The 25,272-nt window shown below is 42.2% G+C and overlaps 2 protein-coding genes across 4 annotated transcripts in view; both read right to left on the bottom strand.

Moving 5' to 3' along the window:
- The window catches only part of Rnf212b (ring finger protein 212B), a 49,577-nt gene extending 33,135 nt beyond the window's left edge, over positions 1-16,442 (bottom strand). For all 3 annotated transcript variants that reach the window (XM_041634159.1, XM_041634160.1, XM_041634161.1), the window contains exons 1-4: positions 16,304-16,442; positions 13,224-13,324; positions 8,819-8,871; positions 8,538-8,612 (exon numbers count right to left, since the gene is read on the bottom strand). In XM_041634159.1, coding sequence (XP_041490093.1) covers positions 8,538-8,612; positions 8,819-8,871; positions 13,224-13,323 — 228 coding nt within the window. In that variant the 5' untranslated portion in view covers position 13,324; positions 16,304-16,442. The remainder of the gene's footprint in view (positions 1-8,537; positions 8,613-8,818; positions 8,872-13,223; positions 13,325-16,303) is intronic.
- A 1,700-nt stretch (positions 16,443-18,142) lies between these two features.
- LOC121435032 (proteasome activator complex subunit 1) lies at positions 18,143-19,091 on the bottom strand. The gene has a single exon (XM_041634083.1). It carries the CDS (start codon positions 19,029-19,031, stop codon positions 18,282-18,284), a length of 750 nt encoding a protein of 249 aa, XP_041490017.1. The 5' UTR covers positions 19,032-19,091; the 3' UTR covers positions 18,143-18,281.
- Between the last annotated feature and the right edge of the window lie 6,181 nt (positions 19,092-25,272).

Here is a 25,272-nt window from a genome sequence, read left to right as displayed (position 1 = left end):
CCAGAACCCATGTGTTAAAAAGTTGGGCATTGCTATGGGATAATGCTCTTGAACACTGTAAAGATTTGTTACTTTTATTAGTTTAATAAAACAATGATTGGCCAGTAGCCAGGCAGGAAGTATAGGTGGGGCAATCAGACTAAGAGAATTCTGGGAAGAGGAAAGGCAGGCAGCCAGTCATCAGGCAGAAGCAGAGGAAGCAAGATGAGAATGTCTTATTGAGAAAAGGTACCAAGCCACATGGCTAAACATAGATAAGAATTATGGGTTAATTTGTAAGAGCTAGTTAATAATAAGCCTGAGCTAAGAGGCCAAATAATTTATAATTAATATAAGCCTCTGTGTGCTTCTTTGGGGTTGAAGGGCTACAGGACCAGATAGGACAGAAAGCTGTGCATGAAATTCCAGCACCGGGGCGGCAGAGACAAGGCTATCTGGACTCAATGGCTAGCCAGCCTGCCTAGAGTCTACTTGGAAAGTTCCAGGTCTCCTCAGATTCCTATTCTTACCATATTCCTAGTATTACCACTTTACGACATTCTAGAGATGAATATTCAGAGTTGTACTGTGTGGTCCTGGCTGAGCTCCAACTTGCTATGTAGACTAGGCTGGCATTGAACTCACATAAATCTGCCTGTCTCTACCTCCCAAGTACTAAGAATAAAAAGACATGTACTACAATGTCTGACTCTACTGATTTTTTTTATATTTTAAGATTTATTTTTATTAGCCGGACAGTGGTGGCACACACCTTCAGCCCTAGCACTCAGGAAGCAGAGGCAGGTGGATCTCTGTGAGTTCATGGTGTACAGAGCTAGTTTCAGGACAGCTAGGGCTACACAGAGAAATCCTGTCTTGAAAAACCAAACCAAACCAAAAGAAAACAACAACAAAAAAGGTTTATTTTATGTGAATGTGTTTTGCTCACATATGTATCTGTGAACCATGTGCATTCAGTGCCTGGGGAAACCAGACAGAAGAGGACATCAGACTCCCTGGGACTAGAGTTACAGATGGTTGTGAGCCACCATGTGGTACCAGGACTCAAACCCAGGTTCTTTGGGAAAGTAGTCAGTGCTCTTAACCAATGAGTCACCTCTTCAGCCCCCTACTAATTCTTCTTAAAGATAATTATTAAATCCTTCTGTGTTGTTCATATTTTGTCAGGAGCTAATAAGTTATAAGATTAATAGCTCTGATGCTGTTATTGCCTTCAAGGAAGGATGGAGAAGAAAGCAAAAATGTATAACACAATACAGTGTAGGTACAGTGTGCATATTTATCCATATATAAAAAAGAGGAAAAAAGAAAATTATTTATACAAATAATTCTTAAGTTAGTCGTGGAGTGCTTGTCAATAATACACCAAGCCCAAGGTTTTATTCCCAGCACAATAAACAAATAAGTAAATACAACAACCATACTTTCATTTAGAAAGATTCTTCTGGCTTCAATATAAAGAAAAGATAGAAAAAGAAAGGTACTGGAGGACAGAAGATCTATTATGAAGCTACCAAAGTAATCCAAATCAGAAACTATGTGTGACCTGAATTGCGAGGCTGTAGATACAGTGGACTGTTATGAGGTATTTTAAGAGATAGAATTAATAGGATTTAATACTGGATCAGATAAAAGGAAAATGGTCTGATCTCCATAGAGCTCAGAGTCTACACAGCCTATAACTGACAACTATAATAATTCAGGGGATAAAGAGGGTTAGCAAGCTGAAGTTGTAACTCAGTGGTAGATTACTACTTGCCTAGTGTTCATGAAGTCTTGGGCTTTATCTCCAGTGCCACCAAAAATAAAGTTTGTATGATAGAGGATGAAGAAAGACCTAACTTAAGTATACTGGACAGAGATGACATTTCTAAGATCACATGTAAGGTTGTGACATTTCTGTTTCTGAGATGGAGACTCATATATCCCAGGCTGGCTTCTAACTAGTGAAGATGACCTCAAACTTCTGATCTTCCTGCTACTACCTCTAGAGTTCTGGGATTATGTGAGTTTTCTACTATGCAGTTAATTCGGTACTGGGGACTGAGCCCAGGGCTTTGTGCATCTAGGCAAACAATCTAACAACTGAGCTAAATTACCCAGGTCATAGGCTAACATCTTTACTAGAAATAGCAGAGTTAAAAATCATTCTCAAGTTGATAATTAAAACCACAGGCATAGATAAATTATCTGTTGCATGAATAATAAAAACCCAGAGGCAGATATTAGGGTTCAACTTGAAGATCAGAGAAGCAAGGCAGCTAATCACTAGAGAGACCTTTTATTTCCACCAAATCTTCAGACCAAAAGGCAAGATCCTGTCTCCATGGATCCTCAGACTCCATACTCCACTGAGTTCCTGTCTCTTTCCCTTTATATTTTTCTCTCCACCCAGCCATATTGCTCCTGTATCCACCTCCCTCGTGCTAGGATTAAAGGTGTGTGACTCCTAAACACTGGGATTAAAGGTGTGAGCCACTACCACTTGGATCTGTTTCTGGATTGATCTTGTGTAGCCCAGGGTAGCATTGAACTCAGAGATCTGACTGACTGTCTCCTGAGTCCTGGGATTAAACACGTGTGCCACTACTCCCTGTCCTGAATGGCTAATTAGTGTGGCTGCTTTGCCCTCTGATCTTCAGGCAAGCTTTATTTATTAAAACACAAATAATATATCACTATAATTATTCATGGCACTTATAAAAAGCGAGGAAAGATAGCATTCGGAGAAATATAACTATTTAGGAGATGTACAGATGAAGATGAACCTCAAAAGGGAACAGTAGAGTTGGTTAAGATAGCCAAAGAACATTTCTAAGTAGAGAACTCAGACTTCAGATGTGACTAAGAGATCAGTTAGAATAGAAATAAAAATTATTCACTGATTTTGATGAGAATGCTGATACCCTTAGCAGGGGCAGGTGTTTTTGTTTTTGTTTTTTTGATTTTTGAGACAGGGTTTCTCTGTAGTTTTTGGTTCCTGTCCTGGAACTAGCTCTTGTAGACCAGGCTGGCCTCGAACTCACAGAGATCCGCCTGCCTCTGCCTCCCAAGTGCTGGGATTAAAGGCGTGCGTCACCACCGCCTGGCACAGGGGCAGTTTTTAACGCAAGAGTTAGAAACAAGACCACAGAAGGCTGTGAAACGTTCAGAAGTTGAAACAGACGGGACAGACAAATAGATAGTCCACTATGGTGCTAAGACTTGACTCCAGGTACTCTGTGGGGATGGCAGTAATCTTCTTGCTAAAGCCAGTCAGCCTCAACTTTTACTCACATGACTCATCTCTCAGCAGTGCCTTACTCAGTGACTATATTTACCTTTGAAAACATTTTCCTTCCTTGACTTGACTTCTGGGGCACCACATAGTTTCGTTTTTACTTCTGACTGCAGTTTTCCTAATTTCTCTTCCTGCACCTAACTGCTAGATAGTGAAGGGACTCCTTTTACATGATCTGATCTGTTCCCAAGAGTATTTGCTCTGTGTGTATGTGTTAGGGGTCAGGGAAGTAGGATGGACACAGTGTCTTGAACAGGGATGGATACATGGCTCTGGTATTCGAACATTCATCTTACCCTGACCCACACCCATCACTTCTCTTCAAACATAATTTTCTGGCAAGATAAGAACTTGTATCTCAGTTCTTTCCTATGCTCTGAACTCCAGAATGAGCTTAACCTTCCTGACTTCTCCACCTGGATTTCTGAGAAGCATCTAAAACCTAATGTGTCCATATCTTCCTGGCAGATCCAGAAGAAAATCAGCCAGAAAGAAATAATTGTAGATTTCTGAGGAAACAATCAAAACAAGGTAAAAACCTTTTTATCACTTTGCACAAGCAATATTACTTATTAACTTTTAAAAAAATAAATTATTTTCTAGGTGTAGTGTTGTACACCTTTAGAAGCAAAGGCAGGTGGATCTCTGTGAGTTACAGGCTAGTCTGGCCTATATACTGAGCTCTAGGACAGCCACGGCTAGGTAGAGTGACCCTGTCTCAAAACAAAACAAAACAAAACAAAACATACATACATACACACACACAAACCCTAAAACACAAAAACAAAACCCAACATCTCTACCTCTCCCACCACCAAAAAAAAAAAAAAAAAAAGACAATCTTTTGGGCTTTGATCAGCTCCCTACCCTAATTCCATTCCTGGAAGTCCTTTCCTATTTATTTATTTAATATTTTTTAGATTTACTTATTTATATACTTTATGTATGAGTGCTCTATCTGCATGTGCACCTGCATAGCAAAAGGCAGCACTGGATCCCATTATAGACAGTTGTGAGTAACCCTGTAGGTGCAGTCAGTGCTCTGAACCACTGAGCCATCTCTCCAACCCTCCCATCTATTTATTTATTCATTTATTATTTGTGTATGAGTGTTTTGCCTCAATATATATGTGCTATGTATATAACTGTGAGGTCAGAAGAGTGGGTCTGAATCCTTGGAACTGCAGTTATGGATGGTTGTGAGCCACCACGTGGGTGCAGGGAACTGAATCTAGATCTGCTGCAAGAATAAGTATTCTTAGCCAGGCGGTGGTGGCGCACGCCTTTAATCCCACCACTCAGGAGGTAGAGGCAGGCGTTTCTCTGTGAGTTTGAGGCCAGCCTGGTCTACAAGAGCTAGTTCCAGGACTGGAACCAAAAGCTACGGAGAAACCCTGTCTCGAAAATTCAAAAAAAAAAAAAAAAAGAATAAGCATTCTTAGTCACTGAGTCATCTCTCCAGCCCTCTCCCTTTAAAGTCAGCTGTCTATTTCTAAAGCATTACTTTTTCTCTACCTTCTCCTGGCAGCTGCTGGTATTTTTACCTAACCTATACTATGTTTTTTCTAAAAACATTAATAAAAAAACTGTCCTTGAGTTTCTAGAATACAAAACAGAGAAATATCTTTTCTCCTGTGTGTGTGTGTGTGTGTGTGTGTGTGTGTGTGTGTGTGTGTGTGTTGCTTGAGAATCAACCCCGGCCTTTCTCCTTGCTGGGAAAGGCCTCTGTCACTAAGCTATAACCTCCATGCCTTTTTTCCCTTTCTGCTGCCACCACTGATTTAAAAACAGTCTGCTTAGATTTTTCCCTCCTGACTGGTCTTCCTGGCTCAGTCACTCAACATCCACCTTCTGTTTTTAAAATTATACATTATATAATGTTTTTTTTTTAAGGTTTATTTATTTATTATGTACAAAGTGTTCAGCCTCCACGCCTGCAGGCCAGAAGAGGGCACCAGATCTCATTACAGATGGTTGTGAGCCACCATGTGGTTGCTGGGAATTGAACTCAGGACCTCCGGAAGAGCAGTCCGTGCTCTTAACCTCTGAGCCATCTCTCCAGCCCATACATTATATAATGTTGTTTCCTTGTGCAAACATTCCAATGGTATAACTTCACTTAAAAGAAAAGTAAATGTCTTGCCAGGGTCTACATACACCTACTTCTTTGACCTTACCTTAAATAACCTTCTTCTTAACTGGCCTTACATATTCAGTCACTTATAAGCATTTCTATTTTTTATTTGTTTGTTTTTGTTTTATGAGATAGGATGCCTCTATGTAGTCCTGGCTGTCCTGGAACTTGTTATATAGACCAGGCTGACCTCAAGCTCACAGAGGTTGTCTTCCTAACTCTGCTTCCTAGTGTGGAGATTAAAAGATGCACTACTGCACCTGGCTCTACAAAGCATTTCTTATGAACATAATTCAGGTCAGACATCTAGCTAGATATTGAGTGCAACAAAGATGCAGCTGCCTTTGAAAGGTGAGAAGAACAGAAATGTGAACAAGTAAATCACATTTTTAGAATTAAGTATTTTGTAGAGTTAAAGGCAATGTAGGGTATAAAAGACAAGGCAAAATTGTGCCACAGAAACCATTGAAGGCTTCACTAGAGAAGGCACAATACTGTACACATTTGAAAGGTGCCTAGTTTTGGGTAAAGGTGGGATCTATGGTCTAGGAATAGAAGTAAACTCATAGGTCCTTACAGGCTCTTAAATTTCCTTGAAAAATTTAGAGTAGTCAAGCATTCAAAACAGGCAGTTTTATCAACAACTAGTGCAGAGCAGAAAAAAATGTCCTTGTTGGGTCATTACAGAGAACAGAAATGGACATTTAGAGCAACAGTCCATTTGTTCATCTAAGGACAATGTTTTAGATATTCATTCCATATAAGAAACTATTCAAAGACAACAGCAAACAAAACTGACAAATCTCTGTACTCATGGAGCTGTATTTCAGTGCAGGAGTCAGACAATAGACAAACACATAAGACGATGGTACAGACAGGAGCTATGATGAGAAGTAACAAGAAGCAGGGGGAGCTGGATCTGCTTCTAAGATGCCAGGGAAGATCCTTCTGAAGAAAGAAACTTTAAGCAGAAGCTGGGGTGACACAGTTTAGGGGAAGGTATTACCTCAGTTATTCAACTTTACAGATTAGGAAAATACATTTCCAGACTGCTGACTTTACCAAACTGACCCTTCACTGAAGTGATGATTAACTGACCCTTTCTATTTATTTTACCTTGATTACTTCACCATGTATAATTGGTCCCATGATTAGGCAGGTTAAGATTCAGACTATATATAATTTCTTAACTGATCATTAACTAACTATGGGTTTAAATATTAACCAAAGGTCTGCTCTTTCCCTTGTTCATCTGACCTCTTTTACATTTCTCCTTGAGTCTCAGCTGGATTTTATCTATTCATAACACTAAATGTAGTACCTCAAATATAATGGCTCATCCAAATGACTAAGACACATACAGGCAAAAGCTTTAGTTCTTAGTTCTGCTTATTGTATTTCCAGAGTTAACACACTGGGGACTGGGGAAACACACTGATGATAGCTTCCATGTTTAGAAGAGATTTACTCAGGCTGGTTGTGGTGGGACTTGCCTGTGATCCTAATACTTGGGAAATGGAGGAAGAACAATCATTGAGTTCAAGGTTATCCTTGGCTATCTAGCTAGAAAGTTCAAAGCCAGCCTGAGCTACAATGAGACCTGTCTCAAAAACAAATTGTACTCTCTTAAGAATAAGAACTGATATTGGTAGAAAGCTTGCCTGGTATGTGTGGAACTCTGGACTCAACTCCCAGTAACATATCACACAAAAGAATAAGGAAAAGAGTATTAAAGCCAAGTGTGGTTTTTGGAACATGCCTGTAACCCCAGCACTCAGTAGGTAAAGGCAAGAGGATCATGCATTCAAGGCTAGCCTAGTCTACAAAGTGAGATTCTTTCTTTTAAAAAAAAAAGGGGGGGGGAATATAGTGGAGCTCAGTTGGTAGAGTATGTGGAGCTGGACCTCAGTTGGTAGAGTACATGAGACCTTGGGTTCTATCCCCAACACATACAAGTCTAGAAGGGTGGAACATTACTGTATTCTCAGCATTCAGGTAAAAGATGGAAGGTCAGAAATATAAGGTCATCCTCAGCTACACAGTGAGTTCTGAGAACAAGAGACCCTGCCTTCAGGCTAGAGAGAGATGACTCAGTAGGAAAGGCATTTGATCCCAGAACCCATGTGGTGGGAAAAGAGAGGAGAACTGATTCCTGCAAGTTGTCCCACGTTCTTGTTGTGGTATGAAATAACCCCTCTCCTAAAATACATGCACAAATAATTCTCTCTCTCTCTCTCTCTCTCTCTCTCTCTCTCACACACACACACACACACACACACACACACACACACACACACAGAGGCAGCAAGCAAATAAAAAAGTAGTAGAGCACTTGCCAAACATGAAGAGGGCCTGGGGTCTAATAACAACAAAAGGAAGTGATAAAATCTTTTTAAAATTATATATTTATTATGTGTGCACACACATATGCATGCTCACACAAAGAGGTGAGAACAACTTTTGTGAGACAGTTTTATCATTCCATCGTGTGTGTTCCAGAGACTGAACTCAGGCTGTTGGCTTGGCAGCAGGTGCCGTTACCCACTGAGCCATCTCTCCATCATATCACAAATGAAATTATCAAATCTATCTTTGAAGGTCTATACATGGAATTTTTAAGAAAATGTATCTATCTTCAGAGGAAGATGGTAGAGTTCCTTAGGGCACCTTTAGTCACAGGAACTGATTATCAAGTAGGAACTACAAAGCAAGATTCAACTAGATTGTGGTTTTGACAGCATACCACAGATTCCGGGTTAGTAAAAAGTTAACTGGTAGAGATCTGTATCAGGGAAAAAAAAGAGAGAGAGTAGTTTCTCTCTACTGCATACAAAGACAGCTTAAAGAGAAACTCCTTGCCTGGTGTGGGCAGTGCATGCCTTTGATTCTATCAGAGGCAAGGCAGGCAGATCTCTGAGTTCGTGGCCAGTCTGGCTGACAGAGTTCCAGGACATCCAGGGCTCCACAGAGAAAAAAAAAAACTGTCTCAAAGAAAGAAAAAAAGACTTCCCTCAGCCTTTTCTTGGAGATAGGAGTTCTGCGTGCCCAGCTGCACTCACTACATGGCCTAAGGTGGCCCGAGCATACAGCAGTAAGAACTTCTCTTCATTTTGGTTCTCATACCTGAGAGATGTGACTAAAACACTGCAAAGCTGTCTCCACAGGGCTTTTGAAGAACTTCTTCTCTTGAGGTTTTAACTATGAAGAGAGAAAGACACACAGTGAGAATATTCACAACAAAATGAAAAAAAATACCGACCCTGGAACAAAACAACTCAATGTTTTATAACTACTATCTTCAAATTTGTTTCTTCGTTTTGTTTTGAGCAGTTCATCATCTGTGTCTATACTTCCTACTGGCCAGGGACTGGATGAGGCAGTTTGTGATGAAGGTGAAGACTTACATTATCAGAAAGAGCCAGATGCTTGCAAAGACTTCCACAAACAGCACATTTTTCTAAGAGAAAAAACGGAAAAATATTTGCTCTCAAAAGCAGGAGGTAGGATTTTCCTAAAGTATGTGGTAACTGTCAAGTAGGCTATCAAGAGAAGAAAACAGGCTCTTAACTAAATTTTGATTATCATTAAGATATTAACTTAACCTGTTCTCTAAATCAACATTTCCAAACAAACATGTTGAAGTATGAGGCTCTGCGCTGTGCTTGTCTCCCTTTTTTTTCTTTGTTTTTGAAACAAGGTCTCATAAATGTAGCCCAGGCTGGCCTAGAACTTGCAGTAAGCCTCCTGTCTCAGTCTCCTGAATATTGAGACTACTGCACTTACTGGTAGATCTACTGTGTCAACAGAAGTACTGGGATACATTTGCATATGTTCTGGGATAAATGTAAGAGTACCAATGAGTTTCACTGTAGGTGACTTTGTAAAAAAGATTTATTGTGAATGTTTTGCCTACAGTATGTCTGTGTACTGTGTGCATGTCTGGTGCCTGAGGAAACCAGAAGAGGTGTCAGATCCTCTGGAACTAGAGTTACAAACAGTTGTGAGTCACCATGTGGGTGCAGGATCCTCCAGAAGGGCAGCCAGGGCTCTTAACCACTGAGCCACCTTTTCAGCTGACAACTCTTTTTAAAATCTCTCTACCTGACAGTGGGCACACCCTGGGCACTGTAAGAGGCTGGTTCCTGAGTTATCCCACCCAGCTGTCACCTTGCTAATATTCCTAGGTCTTGCTCTAAAACTTTCCTACTCTTCAATTAATGCATCTGAAAGAAGCAAAGTGTAAAATTTCTAAGCTTTCCTTATAAAATGCAATATTACCAGGTGCTGATGATTAAAATAAACGCTACAGGATTGGAGATGAGGCTCAGTGATAGAGTTCTTGTTTACCGTGCATAAGACCCTGGGCTCATCCATTAAGGAAAAAAAAAAAGATAAATGCCATGTCAGGAAAAAGCATTACATGGCTTTATGCTTCAGAGACAATCACTCCAAAGTGAGCTGCTGTCACCATAGTGAGGTCTCATCGCACTGGCAGATATCTCAGAAGGGTCATGAGGGTCACACGTGGAAAAAGTTCTCCAGAGACTATTTAACCTGACTTGTCTTTCCTTGGGGAATAAAGTTGCTTTCCTAGTCTTCCCTCCATGTCGTTCTCAGCATGAGTTAGTAAGTGAAAAACATTCTACTTAAAAGAAAAACAACCTTGTACAGCTCTCTGGAACCAGCGGGGTAACAGTTTAGGACCCTTACCCTGGTGGACAGAAATTTCTATTGTTTTCTACTGCCTACCCCTTTAGCTTCCTCTTTCACCATTTTCACCTTTCTCTGTATAATCTCAACTCTGTGGAAGCACTGTGCTGCAGTTTAATGGCATCATATGTCGTTACACTTTATACTGTTGCAATTTTTAAAGATGTGTTTTTATTTTACATATATGAAGAGTTTGCTTGTGTGTATGGATGTGTGCCACACATGGTGTGTGCCTAATGCCTGTGGAGGCCAGAAGAGGGCGTCAGATCCCATACAAGTAGAGTTACAGATGGTTGTGACACCATGTGGTTGCTGGGAATTGAACTCAGGACCTTTGGAAAAGCAGGCAATGCTCTTAACCTCTGAGCCATCTATCCAAACCCCACTGTTTTAAATTCAAATGATCTTTGCAAAACAGCAAACTCCAGTTCGTTGTTCAAAACCCTATTGCAGCAGAATGTCTTCTATTTGTCCTTGACCAAAGCATCCTGTCCTAAGTAGGGTAAATTGTCTTTTCTGAAATTTTGATAATTTATAGGCTTCTTTTGTTACTGTTATTATTCTCAGACAGGATCTGTATGTAGCCAGACAGGTCTTTAACTCCTCTGTTCAAGTAAGCCACCCTCCTGACTGAGCTTCCCCAGTAGCTATAGTAATATACCATCATGTCAGCTCCCCCAGAACTCCCAAGTGTACTGTGGGAAAGTGATTTTATACTCTGTAACTTTGTCACTTGTATTGGTTTAATAAAATGCAGGCAGGAAGAACAGGCTGGGTGACCATAACAGGAGAATTCCAACATTTGGGAGGCAGAGGCAGGCAGATCTCTCTCAAGGACAGCCTCGTCTACAGAATAAGTTCCAGGACAGCCAAAGATACACAGAGAAACCCAGTCTGAAAAAAAACAAAAATTAAAAAAAAATAAAAGAAATAGAGTTTAAAATAAAGTCATGTAAAGATGGGAAATACATGAAGAATCTGGATACTGCATGTTATTGTGTTGTCTTTCAGTTGTTTGATGGTTGAGAAAGGAGCAACAATTACTAAGACATTTGATTATAAATGCTGCTGAATTAATCCAACCTATATATTTTGAAAATGCTTTGACTTCAAAATTTAAGTCAAAAGATATGTTACTTTGGAGAAGAGGCTTTGCTTTTCTTTCCACAGGAAATGGGAGGTTGTGGACTCATTCTGGGTTAAGAGAAATCAGAGAAGACCTCCTGAAAAATCTCCAATACGAGTGGATGGCCCAGATGATCCAACATTTCAAAGGAACTCTGTTGGAGTTTTCTCTGAGTTCTATATACAGAACAGCCTCAAGATTGCTGGCTGAGATGATCAAGTCTCACAGAAAATTCCAGTCAGGATTTGACCATAATCCTAAATTTTCTTTAGGTCCCCATAAAGTTATCAGTGCCCCCAATCAGCAGGAAGTATCCTAGAAAACTATGCCCACATTCCCCAAAAAATGGATTTTGGGGGGTTGAAGAGATGGCTCAGCCGTTAAGAGCACTGACTGCTCTTCCAGAGGACCCGGGTTCAATTCCCAGCACCCACATGGCAGCTCACAACTGTCTGAAGATCCAGTTTCAGGGAATCTGATACCTTCACACCAATGCACATAAAATAAAGTTAAATAAACTATAAGAAATATTTTTAAAAAATGGATTATGGATGTTTATCTTTGTTTAGAGTGTAGGCTACAAGTTGTTATGGATAATAATCAGGCAAAAAGCTAAACAAAGGAGATTAGATTCAGAGTTCTTGTTTTGAAAAGAAAAAAAGGGGAAGTACTGTGGGACAATGGTCTTATTGGTAAAGATCTCCCATTTGTATTGGTTTTATAAAATGCTGATTGGCCAGTAGTCAGGCAGGAAGTAAAGGCAGGGTGACCAGAACAGGAGAATTCTAGGAAGAGGAAAGGCTCAGCCTGCAGTCAAGTCACCCAGACACAGAGAAAGCAAGATGAGAATGCCTCACCGATAAAAGGTACCAAACCATGTGGCTAACACAGACAAGGATTATGGGGTAATGTAAGATGTAAGAGTTAGTTAATAAGAAGCTTGAACTAATATGCCCACCAGTTTATAGTTAATGTAGACTTGAGTGTGTTTCTTTGGGAGTGAATGGCTGCAAGACTGGGTGGGAAAACCTCTGTCAACTAAAACAAAATAGTTAGGATTAGGGGTGTAGTTTAGTGATTTTTACAGTCTTCCAGAGGTCCTGAGTTCATTTTCCAACACTCTAAAACAAGGTGTCCTTTCTTTAAGAGAGGGTCTCCAGTTTTAGCTCTGGCCGGTGTACTGTTAAATCAGGCTGGCCTCAAACTCAAAGATCTGCCTGATTTTGCCTCTCCAGTGCTGGGATTGAAAGGCGTGTGCCATCATGCTCCACCTAGTCTTCAAGTTTCCTTTCTAAAACTTGATAGTTATGAAAAGTTGGCAATCATTTATTCTCTGAAATAATTTCCTCATTTGCAAAATAGTGGTACCAGTAATTATTAGCAAGGACTGTGGTGAAGATTATATAAAACTAGTACTAGTGGCTGGATATGGTGGTGTATGCCTGAAATCCCAACACTTGGGGGGCTGAGACAGAAAGACTGTGAGTTCAAGAACAGCCAAGGCTACATAGTAAGAGCTTGACTCAAAAACAGTAAGAAAACCAAAAACTATTTAAATAATCTGTTTATTGAAAATAAACATTGTAATTTTTTTAAAAATTGTATGGGATCTTGGGATGTAGCTTTCTGATAGAGCATTTGCCTAGCATGTACAAAGTGCTAGGTTCTATACTCAGCACTGACAAATAAAGAAATACATAGGAAACTGTTCATTAAACTCCAGTTTAGCACCACTGTTCTCATCCATTACGGCTCTTCCTGACACAACTCGGAACATGGAGGACCAATACACTGGATATATCCCTTAGCTTCACTCTTACTAATGGAGTCCATTAATTCCAAAATGGACAGCTGCCTACAGTATTTACATTATCACCGATGGCTACTAAGTAGTTTTTTTGCTACATCACACAGAGAAATGGTTACTCATATCTAAGTTAAAAAATATTTTGGGATAAATTGAAGTCACTCACCCAGAGTCATACACTTTTTACAAAAAATATGGCCACAGCTGGTGACAAAGAAATGGGCCCCATCCTTTCGGAAACACTGGTTGCAATGGAACCAATCCATTCTGGATCAGAGAAAGAGAAAGAATAAGAAAAATGTGGAGCATAATATAGTTGTTCCAAAATTGACGTAACACTGTTTGTTTAACTTTTTCTATGCGTTTTTTTTTTTTTTCGAGACAGGGTTTCTCTGTAGCTTTGGAGCCTGTCCTGGAACTAGTTCTTGTAGACCAGGCTGGCCTCGAACTCACAGAGATCCTCCTGCCTCTGCCTCCCGAGTGCTGGGATTAAAGGTGTGTGCCACCACTGCCTAACCTGCTTATCTTGTGGTAGTTTACTGGATGTGGGAACATATTTGTGGGCATTCCATTTGTCTGTAGGGATATACGTACAACATGAGAAAAGAAGTCAGCAAAATACATTCAAGAGCATGTGTTTTTATGTGTGTAAGAATAGTAGAAAAGTCTGGGGCTGGAGAGATGGCTCAGAAGTTAGGAGCACTGGCTGCTCCTCCAGAGGACCCAGGCTCAATTCCCAGCACCCACATGTAAGTTCACAATTGTCTATAACTCCAGTTCCAGGGATTCTGACATCCTCACACAGACACACATGCAGGTACACTAATGCAGATAAAATAAAAATAAGTAAAATCACTAAAAACAAACAAATAAAGAAGAATAGTAGGAAAGTCATAGGAAAACAGAAACCAGGCCTTTCTTTTCTCGGAGTAGTAAGTTGTATTTGTATTTGTTTGCTTTCTAAATTTTCAAGCTGAACTCATATTCTAATTTGTAACTAGAAAAACAATCTTTTAAAATGAAAACATACAGCGGGGCAGCGTTGGCACATGCCTTTAATCCCAGCACTTGGGAGGCAGAGGCAGGCGGATCTCTGTGAGTTCGAGACCAGCCTGGTCTACAAGAGCCAGTTCCAGGATGGGCACTAAAGCTACAGAGAAACCTTGGCTCAAAAAAAAACCAAGAAAGAAAAGAAAGAAAGAAAGACAGGCATGCCACCATATTTGTGTGGTGCTGTACAAGTACTCAAGTGATCATAGTCTCGGCTTATCCACACCTTCTACTCTGCAGAAACCCACCACAGGTCTGGAAGGTGTAAAGTCCAGTCATGTTTTGACCAGATTCATCTTTTTCTTTTTTTCTCAGATGACATACATTGATTACAACTAAAACTAGTTTGTCTAAAGTTCCATCTTTACTGGCAGTCTTGCGATTAGAACCCAAGTCTCCTGACTCTGTGAAACACTCATGTTCCTACATATAAGAGCCTTTGAAACCGGGTGGTGGTGGCGCACACCTTTAATCCCAGCACTCGGGAGGCAGAGACAGGCGGATCTCTGTGAGTTCGAGGCCAGCCTAGTCTATAAGAGCTAGTTCCAGGACAGAAACCAAAAAGCTACAGAGAAACCCTGTCTCGAAAAATTAAAAAAAAAAAAAGAGCCTTTGGGTTCACATGGTAATCATACCATAATTTGTATGGTATGAGTCTGGTTTTTTCTGACAACGGCAATTTTTGTTTTCTTTTGCAAGACAGGGTTCCTCGGTATAGCTCTGGCTGTCCTGGAACTCTGTAGACTAGGCTGGCCTCAAACTCAGAGATTCACCTGCTTGTCTCCTGAGCACTAGTTTTAAAGGCACGCCCGGTAGCAACAGCAATTTTGGTATAATTTAAGTATATAACCAAATAAAATGATTATGTGGGATTTTTAAAAAAGAGTATTTATTTGGTAGGTGGAGCAAACATGTACCACAGGCAAGTATGGGGGCTACAGGATAACTTTTGGGAGGTTCCTTCTTCTACCAAAACGATTCTGGGAATCATGAGCGCCACATAAATGGCAACCACCTTTACCCTGGAGCCATCTTTTTAGACCACTTTGTGGGATTTATTTGTTTGTTTTTCAAGACAGGATTTTTCTGTGTAGCCCTGGCTGTCCTGGAACTCGCTTTACAGATTAGGCTGTAGTTTTTGCTTTTGTTTTTTGGTTTTTTTTAATGAAGAAACTGACATTTGAAAAATAAAGCAGTGAGCTATAAAGAACACAGCAAAATATGTTGAATATGATTATGTTATTTAATAATATTTATTAACTTGATCCTTTAAATTGAAAAAACAAAACAAGTTACTATTTCCCTCCCACAATCCTTTCCTCTCAACAATTCTTCATTTTTAGAGTTCCAGTTTTCTTAGAGCCTTACTGAGTGAATGAAGGGTACTTTGCACCTTAAAAATTCTGCCACTTACCCAGAGAGGTAACACACACCTTTAGTTTCAGAAATCAGGAGGCGCTGACCTCTGTGAGTTCAAGGCCAGTTACATAGTGAATACAAGTCTTAAAAAAAAAAAAAGGCCTGCCACTTAAAATTTATGATTGCCAGGCGGTGGTGGAGCACACCTTTAATCCCAGCACTTGGGAGGCAGAGGCAGGTGGATCTCTTGAGTCCGAGGCCAGCCTGGTCTACAAGAGCTAGTTCCAGGACAGGCTCCAGAGCTACAGAGAAACCCTGTCTCGAACCCCGCCCCCCCCAAAATATTTTATGATCGAAAAATATTAAAAAGTACTGAAGGCAGGTGAGATGGCACAGGGGGTAATGGTGCTGAGGGTTAAGCCTGGTCACTTGGGTTTCATACCTGAGACCCACAGGCTGCCTTTGTCCCCCACACATGTCACTCTCATAACCACGTCCCTACCCTGCCACACAATAAATGTAAAATTTAATTTACTAACTACTAGAGGGAGGTGACACATGTCTTAATCCCAGTATTCAGGAGGCAGAGGCAGGCAGTCTCGGTGAGTTCGAGGCCAGCCTAGTCTACATAGCGAGTTCCTGAGCAGCCGAGGCTATGCAGTGTGGAACTGTCTAAAAAACAAAACAAAAACAAACAAGGGCTATTAAGCCGTTGCCACAGCACCAGGCTGGGCTCCGGCGCCTTCGCAGGGTGCTAAGCAGCGCCGACTGACTGGGGCAGGGCCCACGCGAGGCCCAGCGGCCTCCAGCCCGGCTCTCCCGGGCTCGCGTCCCTACCAGCTCGGGATCCCGCGCTTCAGCTCTCTGACCATCCGGTTCTCTCACGAGGCGCTGGGAACGGCGGGAAAACAAACAGCCGCCACCAGCACAGCTTCCGGCACGAGGCTGCCAAGCCCGAACCAGCGCACGCCAGCCCGAACCAGCGCACGGTGTGGGCGGGGCCGGGCGGGGCGCCGAGTCCCTCCGCCCCTCCCACCGCCCCCCCTCGCGCGCAGCCGCAGAAGCGCCAGGGCGCCCTAGAAAGGTGGGGCCTACGATGGCTGGAGAAGCCAAGGAGGACTTCCAAGTAATCCCATCTTACTGCGGAAGCTGGGCGGTGAAAATGAGCCCATTACTGTCCCAGCAAATGATCCCAAAACAAAAGAAAACTGATTCGAAGAGAAAGTTTGACATGATCTAAAAAGAAATTAAAATAGTGGGCGCATTACAAGTACAGCATAAATCAGAAATAAGAAAAACTAAAGTTACATGGATAGAGGCAGATTGGCTATAAACTCAGAACTACCAGAGCTCCAGAAAAAAAAAAGCTTAGCTTTTTTGGTTAAATAATTGAACTCAGCCTTGTGGCTGCATGCCTGTAATTCCTGCAGCTTCCCAGGGTGAGACTGGGAGATCGAGAGTTCAGGGTCATCCTCAGCTCAAGTCTAGCTCCAGCCTGAGACACTCATGGCTCTACCCCAGAAAGAAAAGAAAAAGGGAGTGGGAAATAAACGGAGATGGGAAGAAAAGAAAAGACTGGGAAAAAAAAAAAGGAAAGAGAATACCCTTTCCACCGCACTGGTTGTCTGTTCTTAGGTCAGTGTGGTCTAGATAGCAAGATTCAGGATATCTTGGGCTACAGCAAAACTCTTTAAAAAATTAAAACAAAGCCGGGCGATGGTGGCGCACGCCTTTAATCCCAGCACTCGGGAGGCAGAGGCAGGCGGATCTCTGTGAGTTCGAGACCAGCCTGGTCTACAGAGCTAGTTCCAGGGTAGGCTCCAAAGCCACAGAGAAACCCTGTCTCGAAAAAGAAAAAAAAAAAAATTAAAACAAACAATAGAACAAGACTATCCTAGAAAAAAAAAATCAGTGTCCTATGTGGTGGGAAACCAGCCTCACTTAAATGTTAAAATATAGAACACCCATAATTTTAGAAACATGTTATTGATACCTATTGATGCCTACCAATAAATATACAGAAGCAAGGCAGTGCTAGTACTCACCTTTAATCCCAATACTGAAGGCTTTTTGGTGGGGGGGGGGGGGGGAGAACAGCTGAACAGTTCGACACCAGCCTGGTCTACATAGGGAGTTCCTGGACAGCCAGGACTCCACAGAGAAACCCTGTCTTGAAAACAGACAACAATCATACAGAAAATAGACTGGGGTTGTAGAACACTTGGGTTCGGTTTTCAGTGGCCCCCTACACACAAACAAGAAATAGAAGGGAAAGCAGAAGCACTAAGGACATTTGGAAAAATTAAGTTAAGAATAGGAGGGAATTATGGTGGGAAGGGAAGATGAAATTGTTAATAAATTGAGATAGGTCACTGGACAGATGTTTGGATGAATTGGGCCTGTTGGGTGTGGTGGCTCACACCTGCAAAGTCTGCATTTGGGAAGTTAGTCTGGGACATATGGTAAATTCCAGGCTAGCCTGGACTACAGCGCATAACCCTGTCTTAAAAAAATATTTCTATCTTATTTTTGTTTTCTTTCTTTCTTTTTTCAGATAGGGTCTTGGCTGTCCTGAAAATCATTATGTAGACCAGGATAAAGAGCTGCCTATCTCTGCCTCCCAAGGCTGTACCACCATGCCTGGTTTAAGTATATTTCTTTTTTTTTTTTTTTTTTTTGGGCAACCATATATTTATTGTGTTTGGGAGGCAGAGTGGGGAAACCCCAGCAGGAAGAAGATTGGGTACAGTCTATAATTCCCGGTGAAGAGCAGGAAGGTCTCTATTGTACCCCATCACGGAATGAGAGAGGGGGCTCAATAGATCATTCCCTTTGTTTCTCCACGGGGCTTCTTGAGCTTCTCGAAGTTCTTCAGGATGATGTCGTATAACACAGCATAAGCATTACGGATCTCCATGACCATCAGCCGGATGTCCTGGTACTCTGCCTCATCCAGCTCGTGCACCAGCTGCCGATAATCACCCACGTGGGGCTGTTTGGCTGCTTTGGCCACTGCGTCACCCCTCTCTGAGAAGTACTTAGAGATTTGAGTGTGGAAGCCCTCCAGCTTGGTGTGAAGGCTGGTCATCAGCTCAAACACCTTCTCCTGGACAGCCACCCCAAAGTTATTCCCATCCTCTATCCGAGGTATCTGTAGTTGCAGCCAGGTAGTGACCAGATTGAGTTGCTCAGTGACATCCTTGATCTCAGGCTTTAGGCGCTGCAGGAGGACCACAATCTTCTCATTGCAGTTGACTGGGCCACAGGGAGGACCTTTTTCTTCATCTTCCCCCTTCTTCTTCTCATCCTTCTCTTCCTTCTCCTGTTGTTTCTTCCGCTCCTCCTTCTCTTTCTCCTTGACTGGATCAGGTATGGGGATGTCCAGTGGAGCCTTCAGACTGCTCAGGTTGGCTTCATTGAGATCTGGCTCCTTTAAGAATGCATCCAGCTCTGCGATCTTCTTGGGAAAATAGCTCCCAAGCAGGTTTTCTGTCTTGCTACACAGGTCTTTGCGGAACACATCCACCTTGGCTTGGGCTTCAGGATGGACCCTCAGTGTGGCCATGGTCTGAGAGGGCGGGGGGCTAAGCGACGCACGAGGAGTCTGGAGTGGGCAGCGAGAAGGGAAAGCCTTAAGTATATTTCTTACATTGTTTGTCAGGATAAATTTTAAATTGTTCAAAAATGTAAGTGCGAAAATAATCCAGGAAAGGGGGGAATATTAATATTAAATAAAAATCTGAAGTAAATAAAAGATTGATGAATTTGACTATCAAAAATCCTTTTAATGCTGAGGATAGAGCTGGTGGTTTAGTGCTTGCTTGGCATGCGTGAGACCCTCAGTTCAATGTCTGACCTCCAGCACTTTCCAAATTCTTTATTCAATTTTATTTTATTTTCGTATGTATCTGTTTCTGCATGGTTTGTGGGTACCCCTAGAGGCCAGAAGAGGGTGTTGGATCCCCTGGAACTAGAATTTCAGGTGGCCACCAAATGTGGGTGTTAGGAACTGAGTCATATCTCCAGCCTCCCTCTCAAAAATTAAAAAAAAAAAAAAACACTTCTGCTTGAAAAAGCATACTTAAACATGGGTGGGGGGGAGGGATCGTGACAGATAAAATTTATTACTAAGAGACAAATTGTGAAATCAACTTCTATAATAAAGGGCTAGTACATTTAAAGTACAAAGAGCTTTTTTAAAATGTCACCAACTTCATAAAACTTGGATAAAATAGATGAATGGTTAGTTCCTAGAAGAAATAATATGACCTTTAAGGGCTGGGACTACAGCTCAGTGTTAGGTCATTTGCGTAGCAACCATGAACTGTGGGTTCAAGTCACAGTGCTGCAAAAACAAAACAACACACTCTTTGAATGGTTCGAATCATTTATTTATGGTAACTGTTATTATTAGTGTGTGATGCGCTAGTGGGGGGTGTAGTGGTCAAAGGCGACTTTTTGGAATTGGTTCTATCCTTTCACCATGGGTCTAGAGATCAACTTTAGGGCCCTTTTGCCCACTGAGCCGTCTCACCAACCCCCTTTCAACATTTTAGAAAATTCATAACCTCACTTTTAATAAGAAACATACAAATGAAAATGCCATCGAAGTACCACGTTCAATCTTAGGGGCCGATAAATTCTGTTTACCAGGTATCAATGTTAAGTCTCAAACCCTATTTAACATATCAAAAGTGACCTGGCCCCCAGGTTCTCCCAGCATCCCTCAGTCTCTACCTGTTACAGGGTATGGCTGGCAAACTCTGCCCTCCAGCCTGAACCCTCCAGCCCAGGGCTGGGCTGCCCTTCCCCCAGAGGCTCTTCCCTGTAGATCCAGACATTTTGGTTACCCACTCCATTTGGTATCTTTGCCCTCTTGGCTGCTGCAGCTGGTTCCTCTCCATCCCTTCCCTTCCCCACCTCCACATGGCTCAGGCCATGCCCACTCTGGACTCTCCCAGCTGTCCCTGCCTCTGGCTATGCCCTCCCTTTTGATCTACAATAAGCTGTCTTCTCTACCATCCCTAGGAAGGGTCACGCCCTGTCCCTTTCATGTCTTCCATCCAGTGGGAGAAGCCGTTTATAGGTTGAGCATCTCATGTGGCAGTGGACTGAGATGGCCTGAGCTCTCCAGTGGCAGCCAGGGCCTGAGGGATCTGTGTGGAAAACACCTGCACCTCGTAGCAGTGAGTGTGAAGTGATAGCAGGCTGTCTTCTGACAGCCACCATGGTGATTTTAGGGTCCCAGGAAGAAAATGGTGATTGTCACAGCCCCGGGGAACAGAAAAAAAGGCCAAGAAGCAAAAAGGAAGCTCAAATTCCCAAGCACAACGGGTTACTTTGCTGAATTGTAATTGGAGCCAGAACCCATGGGGAAATACAGAATTTGCCCCCATCTTCCTCTTTCTCCCATTTCCACAGCAGCGTGGAGGGAGGGTGTAGAGAAGCAGCCCTTTGGGAACACCCTCAGGTTTCTCTTCCACTGAATTTGACCTCTCTCTCTCTCTCTCTCTCTCTCTCTCTCTCTCTCTCTGGGTTAGTACCATTTTACATATCATTTGAACACACACATGCCGCGCCCCCCCCCCCCGCCCCCACCTAGCCAATCAGAACCTACTGGGCTCTACGTAAGAGGGTATATAAATAAGATCTGGACAGACAGACTGGATTCTATTTGGACTTGGAAAGGATCACTCTTTGTAAGAGAAAAAGAGAAAAAATTCAGAGTCCAGTCCTGCTAGAGTCTAGCTCTCAGCTGGCTCCTGGCTGTGTCAGCACCCAGCTCCCAGAAGGAACACTGTTCTTTTTTTAAATTGATATTTATTGAGCTCTACATTTTTCTCTGTTCCCCTCCCTGCCTCTCCCCCCACTTTCAATCCTTCCTCAAGGTCCCCAAGCTCCCAATTTACTCAGGAGATCTTGTCTTTTTCTACTTTCTACTTCCCATGTAGATTAGATCTATGTAAGTCTCTCTTAGTGTCCTCATTGTTGTCTAAGTCCTCTGGGATTGTGGTTTGTAGGCTGGCTTTCTTTGCTTTATGTTTAAAAAACACCTATGGCTGGGCGGTGGTGGCGTTTGCCTTTAATCCTAGCACTTGGGAGGCAGAGGTAGGCGGATCTTTGTGAGTTCGAGGCCAGCCTGGTCTACAAGAGCTAGTTCCAGGACAGGCTCCAAAGCTACAGAGAAACCCTGTCTCAAAAAACCAAAAACAACAACAGCAACAACAACAACAAACCACCTATGAGTGAGTACATGTGATAATTGTCTTTCTATGTTTGGGTTACCTCACTCAAAAATAATGTTTTCTAGCTCCATTTATTTGCCTGCAAAATTCAAGATGTTGTTATTTTTTTCTGCTGTGTAGTAATCCATTGTGTAAATGTACCACATTTTCCTTATCCATTCTTCAGTCGAGGGGCATTTAGATTGTTTCCAGGTTCTGGCTATGACAAACAAAGCTGCTATGAACATGGCTGAGCACATGTCCTTGTGGCACGATTGAGCATCCTTTGGCTATATATCCAAAAGTGCTATTACTGGGTCTTGAGGAAGGTTGTTTCCTAATTTTCTGAAAAATCACCACACTGACATCCAAAGGGGTTGTACCAGCTTGCATTCCCACCAGCAATGCAGAAGTGTTCCCTTTTTCCCACAACCTCTCCAGCATAAGTTGTCATCAGTGTTTTTGATCTTGGCCATTCTTACAGGATGGAATCTCAGAGTTGTTTTGATTTGCATTTCTCTGATGACTAATGATGTTGAACATTTCCTTAAGTGTCTTTCAGCCATTTTAGATTCCTCTGTTGAGAGTTCTTTGTTTAGGTCTATACTCCATTTTTTAATTGGATTATTTGTTCTTTTGATGACCAATTTCTTGAGTTCTTTGTATATTTTGGAGATCACCTCTGTCTGATGTGGGGTTAGTGAAGATCTTTTTCCATTCTGTAGGCTATTGTTTGGTCTTGTTGACTGTGTCCTTTGCTTTACAGAAGCTTTTCAGTTTTAGGAGGTCCCACTTATTGTTTCTCTCAGTGTCTGTGCTACTGGGGTTATATTTAGGAAGTGATCTCCTGTGCCAATGCGTTCTAGTGTACTTCCCTCTTTCTTTTCTATAAGGTTTAGTGTGGCTGGCTTTATGTTGAGGTCTTTGATCCATTTGGACTTGAGTTTTGTGTTTGGTGATAGATATCGGTCTATTTTCATTCTTCTACAGGTTGACATCCAGTTATGCCAGCACCACTTGTTAAATATGCTTTCTTTTTTCCATTTCATATTTTCTACTTCTTTGTCAAAAATCAGGTGTTCGAAGATGTGTGGATTGATATCCAGGTCTTCTATTTGGTTTCATTGGTCCTCCTGTCTGTTCTTATGCCAAGGAACACTGTTCTTGAGATGCACCTGCCAGCAACAGGGAAATGTTCTTGAGTTCCTATTGCTCCTGTGCCAAGAGGTGCTGCAGCTGCTTTCTGGGCAGGGAATTTGTTCTGGGGGACGGGGTGCTGCTGCTCCTGCTTCAAAATCCACTACACTCCCTGCCCCAGGCTTAGAGATGCACTGCTCCAGCTGCGAAACTTTCAGACTTGGCAAAAACGGGAGACCTGTGACTCCTCCTCCTGATACTCACTGAGGTGTCGGTGGCCTGCTCTCTGAAGCCTTGCCCAGCAAGGAACTCTTCTTGGTACCCAGAGACCTCTGAGAGCTTTCAAGCTGTAGAGCTTGCTGACAGTCTCTCAGCTGGCACCCCAAAGTCTGCTGAGAGCACAGGACTGTAACATCTGTAACCTCTCTTAACTGGCACCTCCAAGGACTATCAAGAGGATAAACTGTCACAAAATGTCTTAGTTACTGTTCTTTTGCTGTGAAGAGACATCATGACCAAGACAACTTATGGAAGGAAGCATGAGGTTTTCTGTCCTGTCCAATTTCCACAGTTCCAAAGAAATCACACAGAGGTCTACATTAACTATAAACGGATTGTCCCATTAGCTCAGGCTTCTTATTAACTCTTATAACTTATATTAGTCCATTATTCTTGTCTGTGTTAGCCACGTGGCTCGGTACCTTATTCGACGAAGCAGTCACATCTTGCTTCTTTTGTGGCTGGGTCAGAAAATGAGCTTTCCTCTTCCCAGAATTCTCCTGTTCTCATTGACCCACCTCTACTTCCTGTCTGGTTGTCCCACCTATACTTCCTGTCTGGATACTGGCCAATCAGCATTTATTTAAAATATAATTGACAGAATACAGACCATTGTCCCACATCATTTCATTAAGAGCTTGCCTACAGTTTCAGAGGGTGAGTTCAAGACCCACATGGTGGAGAGTGTGGCTACAGACAGATAGGTGTGATGCTGGAGCAGTGTGAAGAGCTTACATCTATTCACAAGCCAAGCGTGAAGCAGAGAAGGGAGGGAAAGAAAAAAGACTGACCCTGGTGTGGTCTTTTGAAACCTCACCGCCACATCCAGTGACACACCTCCTCCAACAAGCCCACACCTTCTAACCCTTCCCAAACAGTCCACGAATCAGGGACCAAGCAGTCAAATATACAAGCCTCTGGGGGTCATTCTCATTGACCACACACACGACCCCTCTACTTGGCATCCTGTCATCAACAAGGGTCTCAATTTCTACTTTCCTATTTGAATTGTTACTCTTGTGTGGCAAATAAAAGTTCACTTTGTTTTTCCATTGCCTTCTGACCACTCCTTTCCCCAAAAGAGGGAAAGACATGAACCCCTGATAAGATGTCGATCATCATTCCCTGCAGTGGAAAGGGCCGTGATCTAGGAAACATATCACACATTTATACTTTAAACCAGCGATTTTATTCCTAGAGTTCTGTTCCAAAGGTACTGGCAAAAACATGCCCCAAAATATTAACCAAGCTGTGTCTTGCAGTGTTGTCGGAACATCATCCAGGAATGAAGTCCTGTGAGAAAAGTTCTGAGTGCTTGTGAGAAAACTCCAAGAAAAGAAGACAGTAGTCTTGTGTCCTCAGTTTCTTCAAAAACACAGAATTTTTCTTGGACTATGCTTTTATGCCCCTCCCAGGTGTAGCAGATAAGATGAGTTCACTTCAATTATTCCTTACAACTAACTGTTGTTGTTGTTTATATGCCTAGGTGGAAAAACACGTTTTTGCCGAGTGCCTTGCCCGCTATATGCGGCTTGTCCGCCATATGCGGCTTGCTCTTGTGACTGCACACATTACTCAGGTGACTGCACTTAACCCTCGGAGTATAAACTGCCTGGCGCGCTGAACAAAGTTGGCTATTGCGTTAGACTTTAGTCCACCTGGTTTAATGGGCTCCGCTCTCCCAGGTCCCACTGCCTCTGGGGCGGTAAACACAGTATTAATTACAATCGCAAAAGATTGGCAGCAGCCCAGATTTCTGCCAGTGACGAATCATAGCTGAATATTATGCAGATGCAGAATCAAATGAAAATGGTCTTTATGCATAAACATGAAGCAATTCCTGGAATTCATTTTAAGTGCATGTTGTGTGAGAATCAAATAAACATCTACTCATCCCAGACAGGGAGCTGATGACAAACCAAACAAGCTGCCTTCTTGGTGACATTGGCCTCTGATCCACACACACGCACACATACACACACAGCAAATAAGTACATACATGCATTCTAAATTATTAATTAAACCTTTTCCTTGGAGAATTGGGTTTCCTTTTTTATTTCATTACTTGCTATCTCAAAGAGACTCAAAGCCAATGATATTTTTGTCATTTTGTTGTTGTTCTAGAGTTTGAACTTGAGGCCCAACATCAGGCCCAACTGTATCATT

Source organism: Microtus oregoni, unplaced genomic scaffold (assembly GCF_018167655.1).
Source record: "Microtus oregoni isolate MIOR12 unplaced genomic scaffold, Mior012 000045F_ref0000178, whole genome shotgun sequence".
Lineage (NCBI taxonomy): Eukaryota > Metazoa > Chordata > Mammalia > Rodentia > Cricetidae > Microtus > Microtus oregoni.
The sequence above is the reverse complement of the archived record's forward strand: the minus strand, read 5'-3'. Positions and strand labels throughout refer to the sequence as shown.

Excerpts from the sequence above, each read along its gene's own strand:
- LOC121435032 (XM_041634083.1), bottom strand. The coding sequence starts at position 19,031 with ATGGCCACACTGAGGGTCCATCCTGAAGCCCAAGCCAAGGTGGATGTG.